This window comes from Petaurus breviceps, unplaced genomic scaffold (genome assembly GCF_028583685.1).
Source record: "Petaurus breviceps papuanus isolate PSGF00001 unplaced genomic scaffold, PetGlider_PUasm1.0 156, whole genome shotgun sequence".
Classification (NCBI taxonomy): Eukaryota; Metazoa; Chordata; class Mammalia; order Diprotodontia; family Petauridae; genus Petaurus; species Petaurus breviceps.
The window spans coordinates 7,578,352-7,594,927 of NW_027185720.1; the positions used below are offsets into that span (position 1 = coordinate 7,578,352).

Here is a 16,576-nt window from a genome sequence, read left to right on the forward strand (position 1 = left end):
GTGGCAGCTTCCATGAAATAGTTACTTACTTTGTAAAAAATAAAAAGTGTTGCATTGCTGTCCTTTGCTGCTGTCTGTCTGTCTGTTCTTTCTTGATATGAACCCTCTTGTATAGCAGGAACCAGAAAGCAGAGAGCTTTGAGTATTTTCAGCTGTTGGGTCGTCATTTCAAATGAATCCCCCCAGCCTACGCTGCTGCTGCTTGTGAGTCAACTACACTAGGTCCTTCAGGACCCTTTGCAAACAGGGCTTCTCACTTTCTCAGCCCTGATCCTTAGTTTGTGTCATTCTCTGTGCCTAGAATGCCCTTCTCCATCTCTGCCTGTCACATCAGTCTTCTTTTTTCATAGCCCCACGCTGTCAGGGCAGTGTGGTACTGTGGCTTGAGGCTGAATCCTTGGACATGGCTCTTACCACCCTTATGACGATGATGGGCACTTCACCCTTATGGTCTTTAATTTCCTTCTCTGTACAAAGAGGGTGTTGGATTATGTGAACCATACAGCACCTTCCAGGCTAAATCTGTGATCCTCTGATGCCGTGAACATTCCCTCATCTGAACACAGAACACAGTCTCTTTAGACTTTGTCTTGCTTGCAGAAATTTGAGGAAAGATCACTTTCAGCTGGAGGATCAAGGCACACTTTTGGAAGAAGTAGCATTTGAACTGAGCCTTGCAAGAAAGATGAGCATTTCTTTTTAAAAAAATTTATTAGTATTTTTATGTCACTTGCATTTCTGAAGCTAATTCTTTCCCTTCCCCTGCTTAGAGCCTTCCCTTATAAGAAAAAATTTTTTTAAAAAGTGGAGGTGAGGGAAAGAAGTGGTTCAGGAAACCCAACCAGCAAACCCACTGAGTCTGACAGTAGATGCACTATTCCATACCCATAGGCCCTCTTCTCAGTAAAGCATGGAGCTGTGTGGAGAGTCTTCTCTGGGGCCATGATTCGTGGTCATTATAACCACATAGGATTTGTTCTTTTATATTAGTGTAATCATTGTGTAAGTTGTTTTTGCTTTTTATTCAGCATCCGTTCATATAAATCCTTCCATTATGCTTTGAATTTTTCATATTCGTTGCCTGTATGACAGCAAAGAAATGGAAAAAGAGAATGGACAGAGAGCACAAAGAAATGGAAAAAATGGAAAAAAACACACGCACACGCACATAAATACACGTACACAACTTGCCCTCCTCTGCCGTGTCTCATCCCCCTTCCCCTTTCTTCCCCCCACACACATACAGAGCTGCTGCTATGAATATTCTGGTGCGTATGTGACCTTTTTCGTTCTCGTTCCTTTTTGATCTTCTTGTACATGTCTGGCAGTGTAATTTCTGGGTGCAAATGGACATTGTAGTTACTGTTTTAGCATAATACCAGATTGCTTTCTAGAATAATTGGTCACCCCGTAAGGAACCTTCACGGCATCAGAAGGTCACAGATTTAGCCTGGAAGGTTCTGTATGGTTCACATAATCCAACCCCCTCTTTGTACAGAGAAGGAAATGAAAGCCCATAAGGGTTAAATGCCCACCACGGTCATATGGGTGGTAAGAGCCATGTCCAAGGATTCAGCCTCAAGCCGCAGTACCACACTGCCCTGACAGCGTGGGCATCTGAAAAATGTTATAGGGAACATTCCAACAGGTAGAGATGGGGAAGGGCATTCCAGTTCTACCAACAATGTATTTGTAAATCTGTCTTTATTTTTAATAAATATTTTGTTTTTTTCTAATTACACGTAAGTACTTTTTACATTCATATTTTAAAATTTAAGTTCCAAATTCTCCTTTTTGAGAGGGAAAGCAATTTGATAGTGGTAATAAATGTGCAGTCATGCAAAACGTTTCCATATTAGTCATGTTGTGAAGGAAAACAGAGATCAAAAATACCCCAAGAAAAATAAAGTTTAAAAAACAGTAGGCTTTGATTTGTATTCAGACTCCATCAGTTATTTTTTCGGAGGAGGATAGCGTTTTTTTTCATCATGAGACCTTTGGAGGTGTCTTAGATCATTGTATTGCTGAGAACAGCCAAGTCATTCACGGCTGGTTATCATACAGTATTGTTGTTGCGTATACAGGGTTCTCTTGCTTTTGCTCAGCTCACTTTGCATCAGTTCCTGTAAGTCTTTCCAGGTTTTTCTGAAAGCGTCCTGCCCATCCTTTCTTACGACACAATGGTATTCTATCACAGTCATATACTGTACCTTGTTCAGCCATTTCCCAGTTGATGGGCATCCCCTCAATTTCTAGTTCTTTGCCACGACAAAAAGAGCTGGTATAAATATTTGTGTACGTATGGGTTTTTTCCCTTAAAAAAAAAAAATCTCTTTGCATATAGACCCAGTATTGGTGTTGCTGGCTCAGAGGGTATGGCATGGTTATATGTCCCTTTGAGCATAGTTCCAAATTACTCTACAGAATAGTTGGATGAGTTCATAACTACACCAGTGGAAGATTAGTTTCTCAATTTCTCACATTCCCCTCCAACATTTGTTATTTTCCTTTTCTGTCATGTTGTTTTAATTTGCATTTCTCTAATTGGTAGTGATTTAGCATTTTTTTTATATGGCTATAGATAACTTTGATTTCTTCATGTGAAAACTACCTCTTCATATCTTTTGACCATTTATTACTTGGGGAATGACTTGTACTCTTACAGTTCTCTTTGGTTCAGTTCTCTATATATTTGAGAAATGAGGCCTTTATCAGAGAAACTTGCTATAGAAATTTTCTTTCCTACCACTTCTAGGGTTATATCCCAAAGAGATCATAGGACCCATATGTACAAAAATATTTACAGCAGCTCTTTTTGTGGTGGCAAAGAATTGGAAATTAAGGGGGTGCCCATTCATTGGGGAATGGCTGAACAAATTGTGGTATATGCATGTTATGGAATTGTGCTATTAGAAATGAGGAGCAGATGGACTTCATATTTACCTGGAGAAGCTTATACGAACTGATACTGAGTGAGAAGAGCAGAACCAGGAGAAATTTGTACACAATTATAGATGCAACGTATGTATGATGACCAACTTTGATAGACTGGACTCTTCTCAGCAATGCAGTGATATAAGTCAATGCCAAAAGACTCATGATGGATAGAGATGTCTACATTCAGAGAAAGAACTGAGTATGAATCCAGATTGAAGTAAACTACCTGATCTTTTTCTTTTTCTTGTTTGGTTTTGTTTCCTCTTTCCCATTGTTCATTCCATCTGATACAATTCTTCTTTATAACCTGACTAATGTCTAATGTGAAAGTATTTGCAGATCCTATACTTGATTGTATGCTATCATGGGTGGGGAAGGGGAGGGAGGGAGAGAAAATTTGAAACTCAAGGAATTGTGGAATTGAATCTTGTAAACTAAAAGTAAACAAACAAATTAATAAAGACAAAAAAAATTTTCTTTCCTCAGTTTTCTGCTTTTCTTCTCATCTTGGCTGCACTGGTTTTGTTTGTGCAAAACTTTTAATTAAATCAAAATTATTTATTTTACAACTTGTAATACTCTCTTGTTTGTTTATAAATTCTTCCCTTATCCACTGATTTGACAGGTAAACTAGTCCATGCTCCCCTAATTTGCTTATGGTATGACCCTTTATGTCTAAATCATGTACCCATTTGGAACTTATTTTGGTATACTGTGTGAAATGTTGGTCTCTAGTTAGTTTCTGCCAAACTGCTTTCCAATTTTCCCAGCAGTTTTTGTCAAATAATAGGTTGATCTTTGTGTTCTATCAAACACTAAATAACTACCATGTACCTAATCTATTCTTCCAACCCACCATTCTTTTTCGTAGCCAGTACCAAATAATTTTGATAATTACCACTTTGTAATACAGTTTTGAATCTGGTACGGCTAAGCCAACTTCCTTCACAATTTTTTTTTCATTGAATCACTTGATATTCTTGCCCTTTTGTTCTTCCAGATGAATTTTGTTATTATTTTTTTTCTAGCACTATAAATAATTTTTGGTAGTTTGACATAGCACTGAATAAATTAATTTAGGTGGGATCTTCATTTTTATTATATTGGATCAGCTTATCTAAGAGCAATTAATAATTTTCTACTTACTTGGATCTGACTTTATTTGTGGGAAGAATGTTTTGTAATTGTGTTCATTACATATTACATATAGTTGCTGACCTTGTCTTGGTAGGTAGACTTCCAAGTAGTTCATGTTGTCTACAGTTATTTTAAATGTAATTTCTCTGTCTCATGCTGCTGGATTTTGTTGGCAACATATAGAAATGCTGATGATTTATGTGTGTTTATTTTATATCCTGCAACTTTGCTAAAGTTCATTATTTTAGCTAGTTATTTAGTTCTCTAGGGTTTTCTAGGTATACTATCATATCATCTGCAAAGAGTGATAGTTTTGTTTCCTCATTGCCTATTCTAATTCCTTCTATTTCTTTTTCTTCTCTTATTGGCACAGCTAACATTTCTAGTACAGTATCGAATAATAGTGGTGATACTGGGCATCTTTGCTTCACAACCTTTATCTTATTTGGAAGGCTTCTAGCTTATCTCCATTATAAATAATGCTTGCTGGTGGTTTAGATAGATACTACTTATCATTTTAAGGAAAGAGCCATTTATTTCTATGCTTTCTAGTGTTTTTAATAGGAATTAGTATTGTATTTTGTCAAAACTTTTTTTTAACATCTATTGAGATAATCATATGATTTCTGTTGGTTATGGTCAGTCATGATAATTGTTTTCCTAATATTGAACCAGCCCTGCATTCCTGATGTAAATCCCATCTGGTCATAGTGTATGCTCTTTGTGATATAGTGCTGTAATCTCCTTGCTAATATTTTACTTAAAATCTTTGCATCAGTATTCATTAGGAGAATTGGTGTATAGTTTTCTTTCCATTTTGACTCTTACTGTTTTTAGTATTAGCACCATATAAGTGTCATAAAAGGAATTTGGTGGGACTCCTCCGCCTTTGCTTATTTTTCCAAATAGTAAAATGGTTAAATGTTAGTAGAATTCGTTTCCATCTGGACCTAGTGATTTTTTCCTTAGGGAGCTCATTAATGACTTTTTTTTTTTTAAAAAGTATTTATTTGCTTTTTTGGAAGGGTCAATTGGGGTTAAGTGACTTGCCCAAGGTTGCACAGCTAGCTAGTAAGTGTTAAGTGTCTGAGGCTGGATTTGAACTCAGGTACTCCTGACTCCAGGGCTGGTGCTATATTCACTGTGCCACCTAGCTGCCCCCATTAATGACTTTTAATAACTCCTAATTATTGCTTTAATTTCCTCATCATTGGTGATGAATTTGCCCTGTTCATTTTTGATATTGGTAATTTGAGTTTCTTCTCTGTTTTTAAAAATCAAATTAAACTAATGCTTTATTTTATTGTATGTATATATGTATAAAACCAGCTCCTAGTTTTATTTATTACTTCAGTGGTTCTTCTACTTACAATTTTATTAGCTTCTCCTTTGATTTTCAGGATTTCTAGTTTAGTGTTTAGTTGAAGATTTTTAATTTGTTCTTTTTCTAGTTTTTTTTTTTAGTTGCATGCCCAATGCATTGATCTTTTCTTTCTCTATTTTTTTTTTTTTGGTAAACATTCAGAGATATAAATTTTCCCCTAAATACTGCTTTGGCTGTATCCCATAAATTTTGGTATGTTGTCTTATTGCTGACATTCACTTTAATACAATTGTTGATTGTTTCCACAATTTGTTCTTTTGACTCACTCATTCTTTAGGATTAGATTATTTAGTTTCCAGTTAATTTTTAATTTATGTTTCTACAGCCTCTTATTGAATGTATTTTTTTTGCATTATCGTCTGAAAAGGATGTATTTAATATTTTGCTTTCGTTTATGCTTCTAATACATGATCAGTTTTTGTGTGGGTGTCATGTATCCCTGAGATAAGGTATATTCCTTTCTATTCCCATTTAGTTTTCTCCAGAGGTCTGTCATATCTAACTTTTCTAAAATTCTTCCATTTTCTTAACTTCTTTCTTGCTTATTTTTTTTTAAAGTTGAGGTCCCCCATTAGTATAGTTTTATTGTCTATTTCCTTCTGTACCTTGACTTTTCCTTTAAGATCTTGGATACTATTACCACTTGGTGCATATATGTTTAACGTTGATATTGCTTCGTTATCTGTGGTACTTTTTTTTCTTTAGCAAAATATAGGTTTCTTGTTTATCTCTTTTAAATGGCTCTAATTTTGTTTTTCCTTTGAGATTGTGATTGTCACCACTGCTTTTTTTTTTACTTCAACTGAAGCATAATAGATTCTGCTCCAGTACTTTACCTTTACTCTATATGTACACTCTATATACTGTATGTCTCTCTGTTTCAAGTGTGTTTCTAGTAAACAACATGGGATTTTTTTTTTAATCCACTTTTTTGCCCTCTGCTTCCATTTTATGGCTGAGTTCATCCCATTTACATTCACTGTATGGAAGAAGCAAAAGCATGTTTTTAAAAAAGGCATTTTCTGTTTCTGTGCTTTTATTTGCAGCTTCTCTCTCTTCTCTTTGAAGACTTGTTCAAAAAATTCAATTCTGAAATGAAGAAGATTGCTGATCAAGTCATTCCCAAGCAAAGGGCGGCCCAGTTTGATGTGGTGAAGCACATGCGCCAAGATCAGATCACCAACGGCATGGTCAATGCCATCTCCACCGTGAGTAACCACTTACTTGCCGTCTGTCTTTTGGGTGAACTTGGTGGGAAACTTGTTTCAGTGCTTGGCGGTTTTTTTTTACTTGTCTTTGAGAAGAATGGAATGAGCAGTCCATCTTTTTGCTAGAATTCTTTGGATTGTCTCACTTTTCTATTTTTAGAGTAAATCAACAGTCTAGAAGTTAAGAATTTTCTTCTGCTTTGAAACAAATATTTTTATTTGTCTCTTGCTTTTGCCACAAATAATGCCGTTCTTCTTCCCTTCTCAGTCATGAAAGTTTTGGTTCTGTTACTTTTAAAAATCTCTAGCTGCCTAGCTTTTTAGAAATCTGTAAGAGGCAGTAACATCCATTTTTCCTAAATGAACCCTTCCCTTTCATTGGCCAGCAGTCAGTGAGGAAGCTTCCACTATGTGCTGGGTGTTGGGCCTCTTATGTTCCACCCAGGCAATCAGAACAGAGATCAGGTTTGGGGGGTCATGTTGGGGCTGCCATTCAGCTGCTCAGATAGACTCCGAGAAATCTTCAGACTCACCCCCAGTTTCCCCTCTACAATTTTTGTGTTGTCCTCTGCAGATATTAGAACAGTCATCCACAAGTCCTTCTGTGGTGCTCTTAGTTCTCACACCCCATCTCCTGTTTTGTTTTAGGCCAGCTATTTCTCCTATATTTAATCCCCATTTCTGAGGCCTTCTGCTAGTGGCCAGTGACTTAAAAGGGTAAATGTGATGAACATGCTATACTAGGCACATACAGCTGGCAGCCTTTGGGGCTTCCTCATGATGATATTTCACATTCTTTAAATGTTGTTTTCCTAAGATTTACGTAATTGTCCTGAAAAAGACCTGTTGGCTTTCTCTTTCCCCTGCCTGCTACCAGACGAGACTTTCTTGAACCTAGGCTTCTTTTTTCATTTTTTTACAATTTAGAAATATATACTTGCACATATTATTTTTATATTCGTGGGTAAAAAAAAATAATCATCACTGTATCTTGGTCTTTTAGTGCTATATATTTGTTCTAATGATTGCCTTATCCTAAACTTTATGAAAGGATTCCCAAAACAGGTTGCAACTTTCAGTTCAGACTGTCTTGAATCTACTAGTGGGTTTTTTCCCCCTTATTTGTTATTGTTGTTAAGCCGTTTTCAGTTGCATTTGACTCTCCATGATCCCATTTGGGGCTTTCTTGACAGAGATAGTGGAGTGGTTTGTCATTTCTTTCTTGAGCTCATTTTACAGATAAGGGAGTGAGGCAAGCAGGGTGAAATGACCTGCCGGGGCCTCAAGTGTCTGTGGCCAGATTTGAACTTGTGAAGATGAGTCTTCTTGACTCCATGCCTGGTATTCTACCCATGGTGCCACCCAGCTGCCCTTTTAACCTCCTCCTATCGCTGCAAGTTTTTCCTCCTTATTTTGTTTGGCCAGTACGCCCCTCTTTAGGTGACCTCTAGGTGGTTCCCTGCCTCTCCCTGTTCCTGGAGGCTCACTATATTAATATTAAATGTAGTGTGAACACTACAGCATCACCCCTTAACTTAGCTCTCCTAAGCCCAGGGGGTCTGCCAGCCTTTGCCTGCCTTGTAGCAGGGGTTACAGGCATATGCCTTTAAACTGAGAGATAGCGATATGTCAGCCACTTCGTTTAAAACATGGCGATTTCCCTCTCATTTTTACAGTTTTATTTCAGTTACTATGCAAGCCGTTTTAAAAATCTGCCCTTAACCTTTAAAAATATTTTCCTTAGGAAGACTTAATGTTCCCATTTTAGGAGATGAAGTAAATTCAGTGTTCAAAATGAATTTTATATCAGTATGTTTTCAGAAAGTCTGGAGTGCCAGGGTAACCAAGGAATATATGTAAAATGCCTGAAGACTCACAAAGACTTGATTCTTGGATTCCTCAAACCTTTCTTGGATAAATATGAAGCTCTTCCTTCTCCCCCAAAACAGCTACATGCTCATTTTTCTGCTTTTGCAAAGCTTCCCTAAGGCGCATTTTGGCTGTCGTCTCACTGGACATCTGTGGGGCTCATTAGCACCTTACTCGTAGCTGTTTCTACTTTAGGGGTATGGGAAAAACCATCTCTTTTTGGAGAGTCTCAGATCCAGCGTGGTCCAGTGAGAAGAGTTTGGGATTTGGAATCAGAGAAGAGTGCCTCAAATTCTGACTCTGCTGCCTCTTGGACCTTGGGCACATACTCTTACCTCCTGAGCTCCCAGGGCCCTCGTCTGTAAGGTTTGATGGTCCGTGGGGTCCTTCTTGGCTCTAAATGTCTGATCCTCCTATCCATGCACATTTTGTGCCATTCACAGATGGGCTTTGCCTGCTCTCATCTCTTATCAGTTTGGGTCCTAGGCAGTTAGACTATGGTTTTTTGGCCAGCACTTTCACAACATCGCAGAATTGGAGAGGTTCAAGTGGCCATTTAGTTCAGCCCTTACTTGAAAGTTAATTACTCTCACATTCTTGACAAATGGGCATCCAGCCTCTGCTTGAAGACTTCCGATGAAAGAGAACCGACCTACCACCTCCTTAGGCAAGCTGTTCTGTTCTTGACAGACACCTAACCTAAATCTTCTCTGCTGTCTCCCCATTATGGCCCCCTCTCCTCCCAGCCTTATTGCTTGGTCTACCTTCTGAAGCCAAACAGAGGACATCTCATCCCTCTTTGATTGATTTTCCACAGGACAGCCCTGCAGATATTTGAAGATGCCTATCATACTCATACTGAGTGTTCTCTTGGCCACAGTATTCCCAGTCCTTTTAACTATCAGTCTGTCAGTGTCCTTCTTACAACGTCATGCCAGTTTGCCAGGTGAGACTGTTGCCACCCTATTCCTGGCAGTTGTGCCTTCCTCAGTGCAGTCCATGATTGTATCACCTTTCCTGACAGCCACTTCACCCATTGAGCTTGCAGTATACTAACCCTCTCACCCCCTCTTCAAACTGATGCCAAACCATTCCTCCCACATCTTGTACTGGTGAGGCTAGGGGATATTGGGGGGAGGTACCCAAGTGTAAGACTTTACATTTATCCCTATAGTATTTAATTTTACAAAATTCAGCCTGTTGAGATGTTTTTGGATCCTGACTGCTATCTAGTGGGTCATATTTCTCTCTTGGTTTTTGTGTCCTCTGTCAGTTTGATGAGCATGCCATGCCATCTATGCCTTTTCCCAGTTGGCTGGTGAAAATGTTACAGTACAGGTACAGGACCAAGCATAGATTCTGGGGGTGCACCAGTGGAGCCTGCCTGCCATGTTGACATTGACCATCACCAACTACCCTTGGAATCCAGCCATTGAATTAATTTTGAATTTATCTAATTGCATTGTTGTCTGTTCCACATGCTGCTGGCTTCTCCCCAAGAACAGGAGCTACTTTATGGGAAGTCTTGCTACTGTCTAGTAAGCTGTATCTGCAGTGTTTCCTTCTTGTGTGAGTTCAGTAACAAAGTTAGAGTGGCATGACCATCTTTATTGTCCTTATTTTCACTCTCCAACCTCAACTCATTAGGAACTTTTACCGTCTTGACACTATTTTCATAGAATCATACACTCTCTGATCCTCATAATTTAAATTCTGTGTCAGTTATTGAGTTCCCTGTGCATCTGTTGGCCTATTTGGACAGTTCCTCTGTTTCCTCCTCACTGAAATGATTTCCCTTTATGTCTTCAGAATCTCGTTCTTGATCATCTCCTCCTGGGCTAATACTCCCCTCCCCCTCGAATTTTAGTCCATGGCATCTTGCCTATCCTTTCTCTGATTGCTTTGAAATATTGCTTTCCCTGTATCTGGAAGGTGTGTCAAACTATTCCTGGATTTCTTCTCCTTTATCACATGCTTTAGAAGGGAACAGTAACTTCCCTACAGGGTTCTCCTCATTTCCACCCCGGCAATCAGGTCAGTGAGAATCAGATCCAGAATCGTTTTCCCTTGTTGGCATAGTTTTTTGACTAAGGATGCCTTATTCGCCATTGCACTGGGTTGTCTCTTGTGAAGTCTTGGTGCTGAGTATGAGAAGGAGGGGGGTCACTTGCTTTGTTGAGGCATGTGGCCACGTTGAACTCCAGGGGCCATTTATATGGAGGCAGGAGTGCTGGCCTTGGAATCAGGAGCCTTGGAGCCTGCCTCTGCTACTTCACCAGCTGCTTGACCTGGGGCAAGTCCCTTAATACCCCTGATCTTCCATTTTAAAAAATTCTGCAAAACAGGGAGGTAACAATGTTCCTAGTATAGCATCTGTCTCACCCCATGAAGTTACTTAGCAAATCTTAAAATGTTATCTGAATGCCAGCAGTATTTTTAAAGTAGATTTGAATGGATGTCTTTTGTTTTTACATCAGCTCAATCTCCCCATGTCATCTCTTCCTGCTTCCAGAAAACCATCCTATATTAAAGAAAAATAGGGAAGGAAGGAAAAATAATTCTTCAAAGTGAATAATGACTCAGCAAGATCCCCTTGAGGGTTATATTGGCAGTTTTGTTAATCATCATTAGCCATAGTCTCAAGCCCTCTTTTGGCTTGTGACTCGCACACTGAAACGACTGGTGGCTTTTTCAGTGACTACTGGCTGCCCTTCCCAAAGGGCATATTGGTAACCAGAGGCTATTGGTGCTTTATTCTCCTGATTTTACTTAATCACTTTAAAGATTTGTGATCTTGTCCCTGTGAAGGCTCATTCCTCTTGTGTGAGAGGCTCCTATGTCTTAATAGCTTCTGTGCTGAGAATCTCATTTCCTCATACCCAGCTCAGGATAAGTCTCTTTGAAATGATTCTGGTCCTTAGATAGCCAACATAGGGCTCACTGCCAAGCCAAGCCTCACAGGAAGCTTTTACCACTTAGTTAAAAGTTGGAAAAACTTGGAGAAAGTGCTGGGCCCTGGAGTCAGGAAGACCTGCGCTCTCAAATCCCCCAGACACTCCCTGGCTGTGTGATACAAGGCTAGTCACTTTACCTGTCTCAGCCTCAGTTTCCTCATCTGAAAAAAAAGGGGGAGGGGGATCATGGCACCTCCCTTACAGGATCCTTGTGAGGTCCAGTTGAGATAATAAACATAACGTGCTTTTCAAACTTAGCACACTTTGACAGGGTTAGCTAGTGGGAGGATCTGCCAAGGCTCGTACCCACTGGCCTAGTCTGTGGGCATGCAGAGCCCCCTTCCATGCCACTCGGAAACTTCTGAGACGGACCTTTGTGGAAGCCCCTCGTTTTAGACACATCTAATTATCATTATTGGAATCAGTTAAGTGCCAATAATACCTATGCAATGCAGAGGTTGTGTGAAAAGCAGTGGTAAAATGGACAAGATTCATTTGGGAGAGAAAGTTTCTGGCCAATAAGGGGTCTCTTTTAATAGTTCTTTTGTGTTTCCCCTTTTCTCATGGTTACCGGTGTCTTTTTGTTATTCAAATTCCCTAATCCCCTTTCTCTTTTTACTTTTATCCCCTAAAACTCTTCATTTACAGACTTGAGATCATAGTTAAAATTATTCTTCTCCGTTTTTAAAGATATTCTGGTTCACATTTTTATCAGTGTCTTGGATAAAGGCATAAAGGACACGTTGATTCAGTTTGCAAGTGACAGGGAGCTGGAAAGAATAGCCAATATGTTATGTGACACAGTCATGATGTGAAAATATCTTGATAGGTTTTAAGAATTGATCTGGTAAATATGAAGGTGCGTTCTTGGCTTTAGAAAGTCACAGGCACGAGCGCAGGCTGGGAAGTGCTGCTGGTTATCAGTTGGCATTTGAGGACTTTCCAGAGCCCAGTTTAATAATTTCAGCTTTGTTGATAGAAAAAGAGAGCCTAGAGATAGGAAGGTGTGAGTCCTGCTTTTCTGAGAAGGGGCTGAAGTGAGGAGAGGAGAGGAGAAGACTGAGGGCGAGACTTGCTAGTGAGTTGTCTGACGTTTGCAAGTTCTCATGAGGAAGCAGAGTAAGATTGGTTCTGCTTGGCCCCAGCCAGAGAACCGGCACCAAAGGGCGAGAATTAGGGGGAGGTAGGTTTCAGCTTTCTGACCAATGACAGCTATCCAGAAATAGGGACCACCCTGGCAGGGCCTGAGGTGGAAGGACGATCAGAATCTTCCCTCTCAGAAACATGAACTGCCTGCCTTGTGCTCAACTCTGTGATCTGGAGGGTAGACTTTGGGGAAGAGCCAGCAGTCCTTCCCAATGCTGCTATTCTGTAATTCCTTGTGGTCCCATAGCAGGCTGAGAATCGTTGTATAAATCATACCCAACAACTTGAACAGCTGGAAATTTTATTAGTGAGTGGGATATGAGGCATTTGAGTTGCTCTGAGTGGCCCAGAAAGCAGAGTCAGCGACAGTCTTCAAGGTTCTCCACAGCTCTCCAGTGGAGACAGCCAGGAGCCAGGCCAGCTATTCCCAGTTCTAGCCCCTCAGCTGCTTTTCCTCCTCTAGGGAAATTGGTCCCTGAAGAGATTTAAGATGGACCGCCAAGGAGTGACCCAGGTGCTCTCTCGCCTGTCCTACATATCTGCTTTGGGCATGATGACAAGAATCTCGTCACAGTTTGAGAAGACCAGGAAAGTGAGTGGTCCTCGATCACTACAGCCATCTCAGTGGGGAATGCTCTGTCCATCTGATACTCCTGAAGGAGAGGTAAGGAGCTGGTGGACTTTCTGAACCACTCACTCTGCTCTGCTGGGCACTGCTTGACATCATTCCTGCCCTTCTGTGAAGCACCTGTGGGATGGCCAGGACTCTGCCGGGGCCAGGGACAGCAGGGCTCGTGCTCAGATGGGGGCACAAGCTAGTTACGCTTTTCTCAATATTTAAAGAATACTTTAACTTATTGAAAAGTAATTTGAAGCATGTATGATTGAAACAACAGAAAAATAGTCATTTGGGGGAAGGAACCTACAAAAAGACAAACTGATGGGTTGGGGGAGAGGAGAAAGCTTGGAGGGGGCTGAGTCTGGGGGAGACATCCATGCATTCAAGTCTCCCCCGTTTTTGTTGGCTTTGTCTTCTCTCTTCTAATAGCTGCTTTGCTTTAGATTTAGAAGTAGTGTCCTTTGCAGTTGGGGTACATCACTTAGGCACAAATCAGCTTTGTAGAGTTTATGTCTGTTCTCAAGAATGATTTATGTCTCTTTGTTTTTTAGGCTTGTGGTTTGGTAAAAAACCTGGCTCTGATGACACACATTACTACTGACATGGAAGATGGCCCCATTGTTAAACTAGCCAGTAACCTGGGTGTAGAGGATGTTAACCTTCTCTGTGGAGAAGAGCTCTCTTACCCAAATGTTTTCCTTGTCTTCCTCAATGGTTAGTACTCTTAACATAGACTTTGAATCATAGTTTATGAGGGACAAGTTACTATTTGACAGCAGATACACCATAATTTTTAGGGTATAAATTGACTTTGCAGTTAAATTTTATGAAATAAGTCATCCCATACACGCAGTCTTTCCCACTGTGGTTGTTAGTGACTACTGATGCCAGGACCAGTGAGGTGCTTGGGAGATCTGACCTCAGCACATTAGTAGCTGCTGGGTGAGGCAGTAAGAGGACCATGAGTCTGTGCAGTGGTACAGCTCAAATCCCAGTTAGTGGGAAAAATTCACATGGGTCTCTATAGTTAGTTGATATAACCAGACCATTTTGGGGTAATAAATGAAATTTGTCCTTTGTAGTCTTTTAATAGGTACTAAGGAGGCCGGAGTATTGATTTATAAATTATAAGTTCTATTGACTTCATTTGAGTTCCTCATTTTGTTTGTTTGTTATATTTTTATTTCATTATTCATATTCATTTCCAAATATATCCCTTCCTTTTCCTGTACTTGTCAAGCTTTCCCTCATAACAAAGATTTTAAAAGGAAAAAAAACCAGTTCAGTAAAACCCACCAGAGCATCAGCTCTGCTTGATATGATGTGCAGAATTTCAGGGTCTGTCACTTACTAATCTTTAATTTAGGTAGTGACTTCTTTATTAGCTAAACCAAAGAAGGCTGTGGAGGTGCTAAGAACGGATTTGTAAAGGGTTTTGTAGTTTTGCTTAAAATTCACGTGTTAGGAAAGAGTCTTTCTGAACGATTTAAGGAAACATTTCTGTTTTTAAGTATGGTAACCTCCTATGTTTAGGCAACATCTTGGGTGTCATCCGAGATCACAAGAAGCTAGTCAATACATTTCGGCTCATGAGAAGGGCTGGTTATATCAACGAGTTTGTCTCAATCTCAACAAACCTCACTGATAGATGTGTCTACATTTCCTCAGATGGAGGAAGGTTGTGCAGGTACGTGTGGTTGGGGGCAGGGGCTCCAATACCTATCCCTTGGGGATCTCCTCCCCCTACTTGGGATATTGCTGTCTCTCTTCAGCCTTCCTTTCCTCTTCTTTACCTAAATTTCCTCAGACCCTTTGGGAATGTCCTAGCTAAAGGCACAGTGGATAGAGCCCTGAGACTCAGGAAGACCTGAGTTCAAATCCTGCCTCAGACACTTCCTAGATGGGTGACCCTAGGTCATTGTGAAAATAATACGTGTGTAGCACTTCACAGCCCATCCAGTGCCCTATGAGGGTGAGTTACTGTCATTTCTCCTCCTCTTCCAATATTCAGTTCACATTATCATCAACATTAATGGTAACTGTAATAGGAATAATGGTTGTTGGCATTTACACAGTTGCTTTAAGGTTTGCAAAACCCTTCACAAATACTGTCTCACTGGATCTTCACAACAGCCATGGCCAGTGGGTGCTACTGTTACCACCCTCATTTTACAGATGAGGAAACTGAGGCAGAGTTAGGTGACTTGCCCAGGTCACACAGCTGGTAAGGGTCTGAGGCTGGATTTGAACTCAGGTCTTCCGGACTCCAGCTCTTGGTGCTTTTTCTGTTCTGCCACAGTGTCTCAGGGAAGGACATTTTGCCCTCGAGTTGCTAACTGCCTCCTTCTGATGCAGTCTGGCCTCTTCAGGAGGAACCATGTCTGTCTTCTGAGCCATCTCTTACGAAGCCAGGAGGTTGGTGTTATGCAGAGAAGGAGGGGCATTTCAGCCACCTGGCCGGAGTGACTTCCTCCTCATCCTCCCCATTTGCTTCCTCTCTCCTTCCTTTGCATCCTCTAAGGCAGGCTGAGCTGCAGCCTTGGTGAGAGACCTCTTTACCCAGGCAGGAGAGGCAAGATTGCAGAGTCGTGGGGATTTCCATGGAAAGCTCTCCCAGCTCCCTTTCAGCAACTTGTTCTCCCTTTGTGATGGTGCAGATCCTCATCTTGACTGTTTCAAAGTGCTCATTAGTCCCAGATGGTTCTTTGGGCTCTGGGGCAGAATGCACAAGTATCTTGTCGTATTGGTTGCACTCTGTAAGAGCTGCTTGTCCAAATAGCAACAGCCTTTGACGTTTCGATCTCACATGCCTTCCTTTGTGGGGATGTTTCCCTGTAGTGGCAGAGTCCTAAGGCATAAGTCAGCATTGACAGTTATAGATCAATCGGACAGGACCTGGAGCTTGAGTACTTTTTATACCTTAGGCCTGTTATGCAACTGGAAAAGCAAAGCCAGTGTCGTCTCCCTCTCTGTCCCCACATGCACTTAGAGCCCTCCCTTTGTGAGATGCAGCTGAAAGCACGGCATCTTCCTGATCCGTTATGTTTGCTTAAGCTGAGATGCCTTGTAAAAAGTGAGATCTTCCCTTGGAACTCATCGGTTCAAATGCCCGGGGTATTCTCAGGGGTCTTCTTTGTTGGCCTGGCCACTCCATGAACAGTGCATAGGATCCTTGTCCAAGCTAGATGTCGCATGTGGAATAGGAGAAGGGCATAATCAGTTTGGGGAGAGTTAGAAATGGAAGGAAAATCCAGTTTTTTTCTTAAGTAGCTGATTGAAGAGACCACCAATGAGCTAAGCTTCATGGTATACTTAGTGTTGG

General features: G+C 40.7%; 1 protein-coding gene across 1 annotated transcript in view; it reads left to right on the plus strand.

The window, feature by feature from the left end:
• Nucleotides 1-16,576, plus strand: part of POLR3B (RNA polymerase III subunit B) — a 145,479-nt gene that overhangs the window by 59,235 nt on the left and 69,668 nt on the right. Inside the window, exons 13-16 of the mRNA XM_069082161.1 lie at nt 6,505-6,666; nt 13,099-13,299; nt 13,806-13,968; nt 14,788-14,941. Coding sequence (XP_068938262.1) covers nt 6,505-6,666; nt 13,099-13,299; nt 13,806-13,968; nt 14,788-14,941 — 680 coding nt within the window. The remainder of the gene's footprint in view (nt 1-6,504; nt 6,667-13,098; nt 13,300-13,805; nt 13,969-14,787; nt 14,942-16,576) is intronic.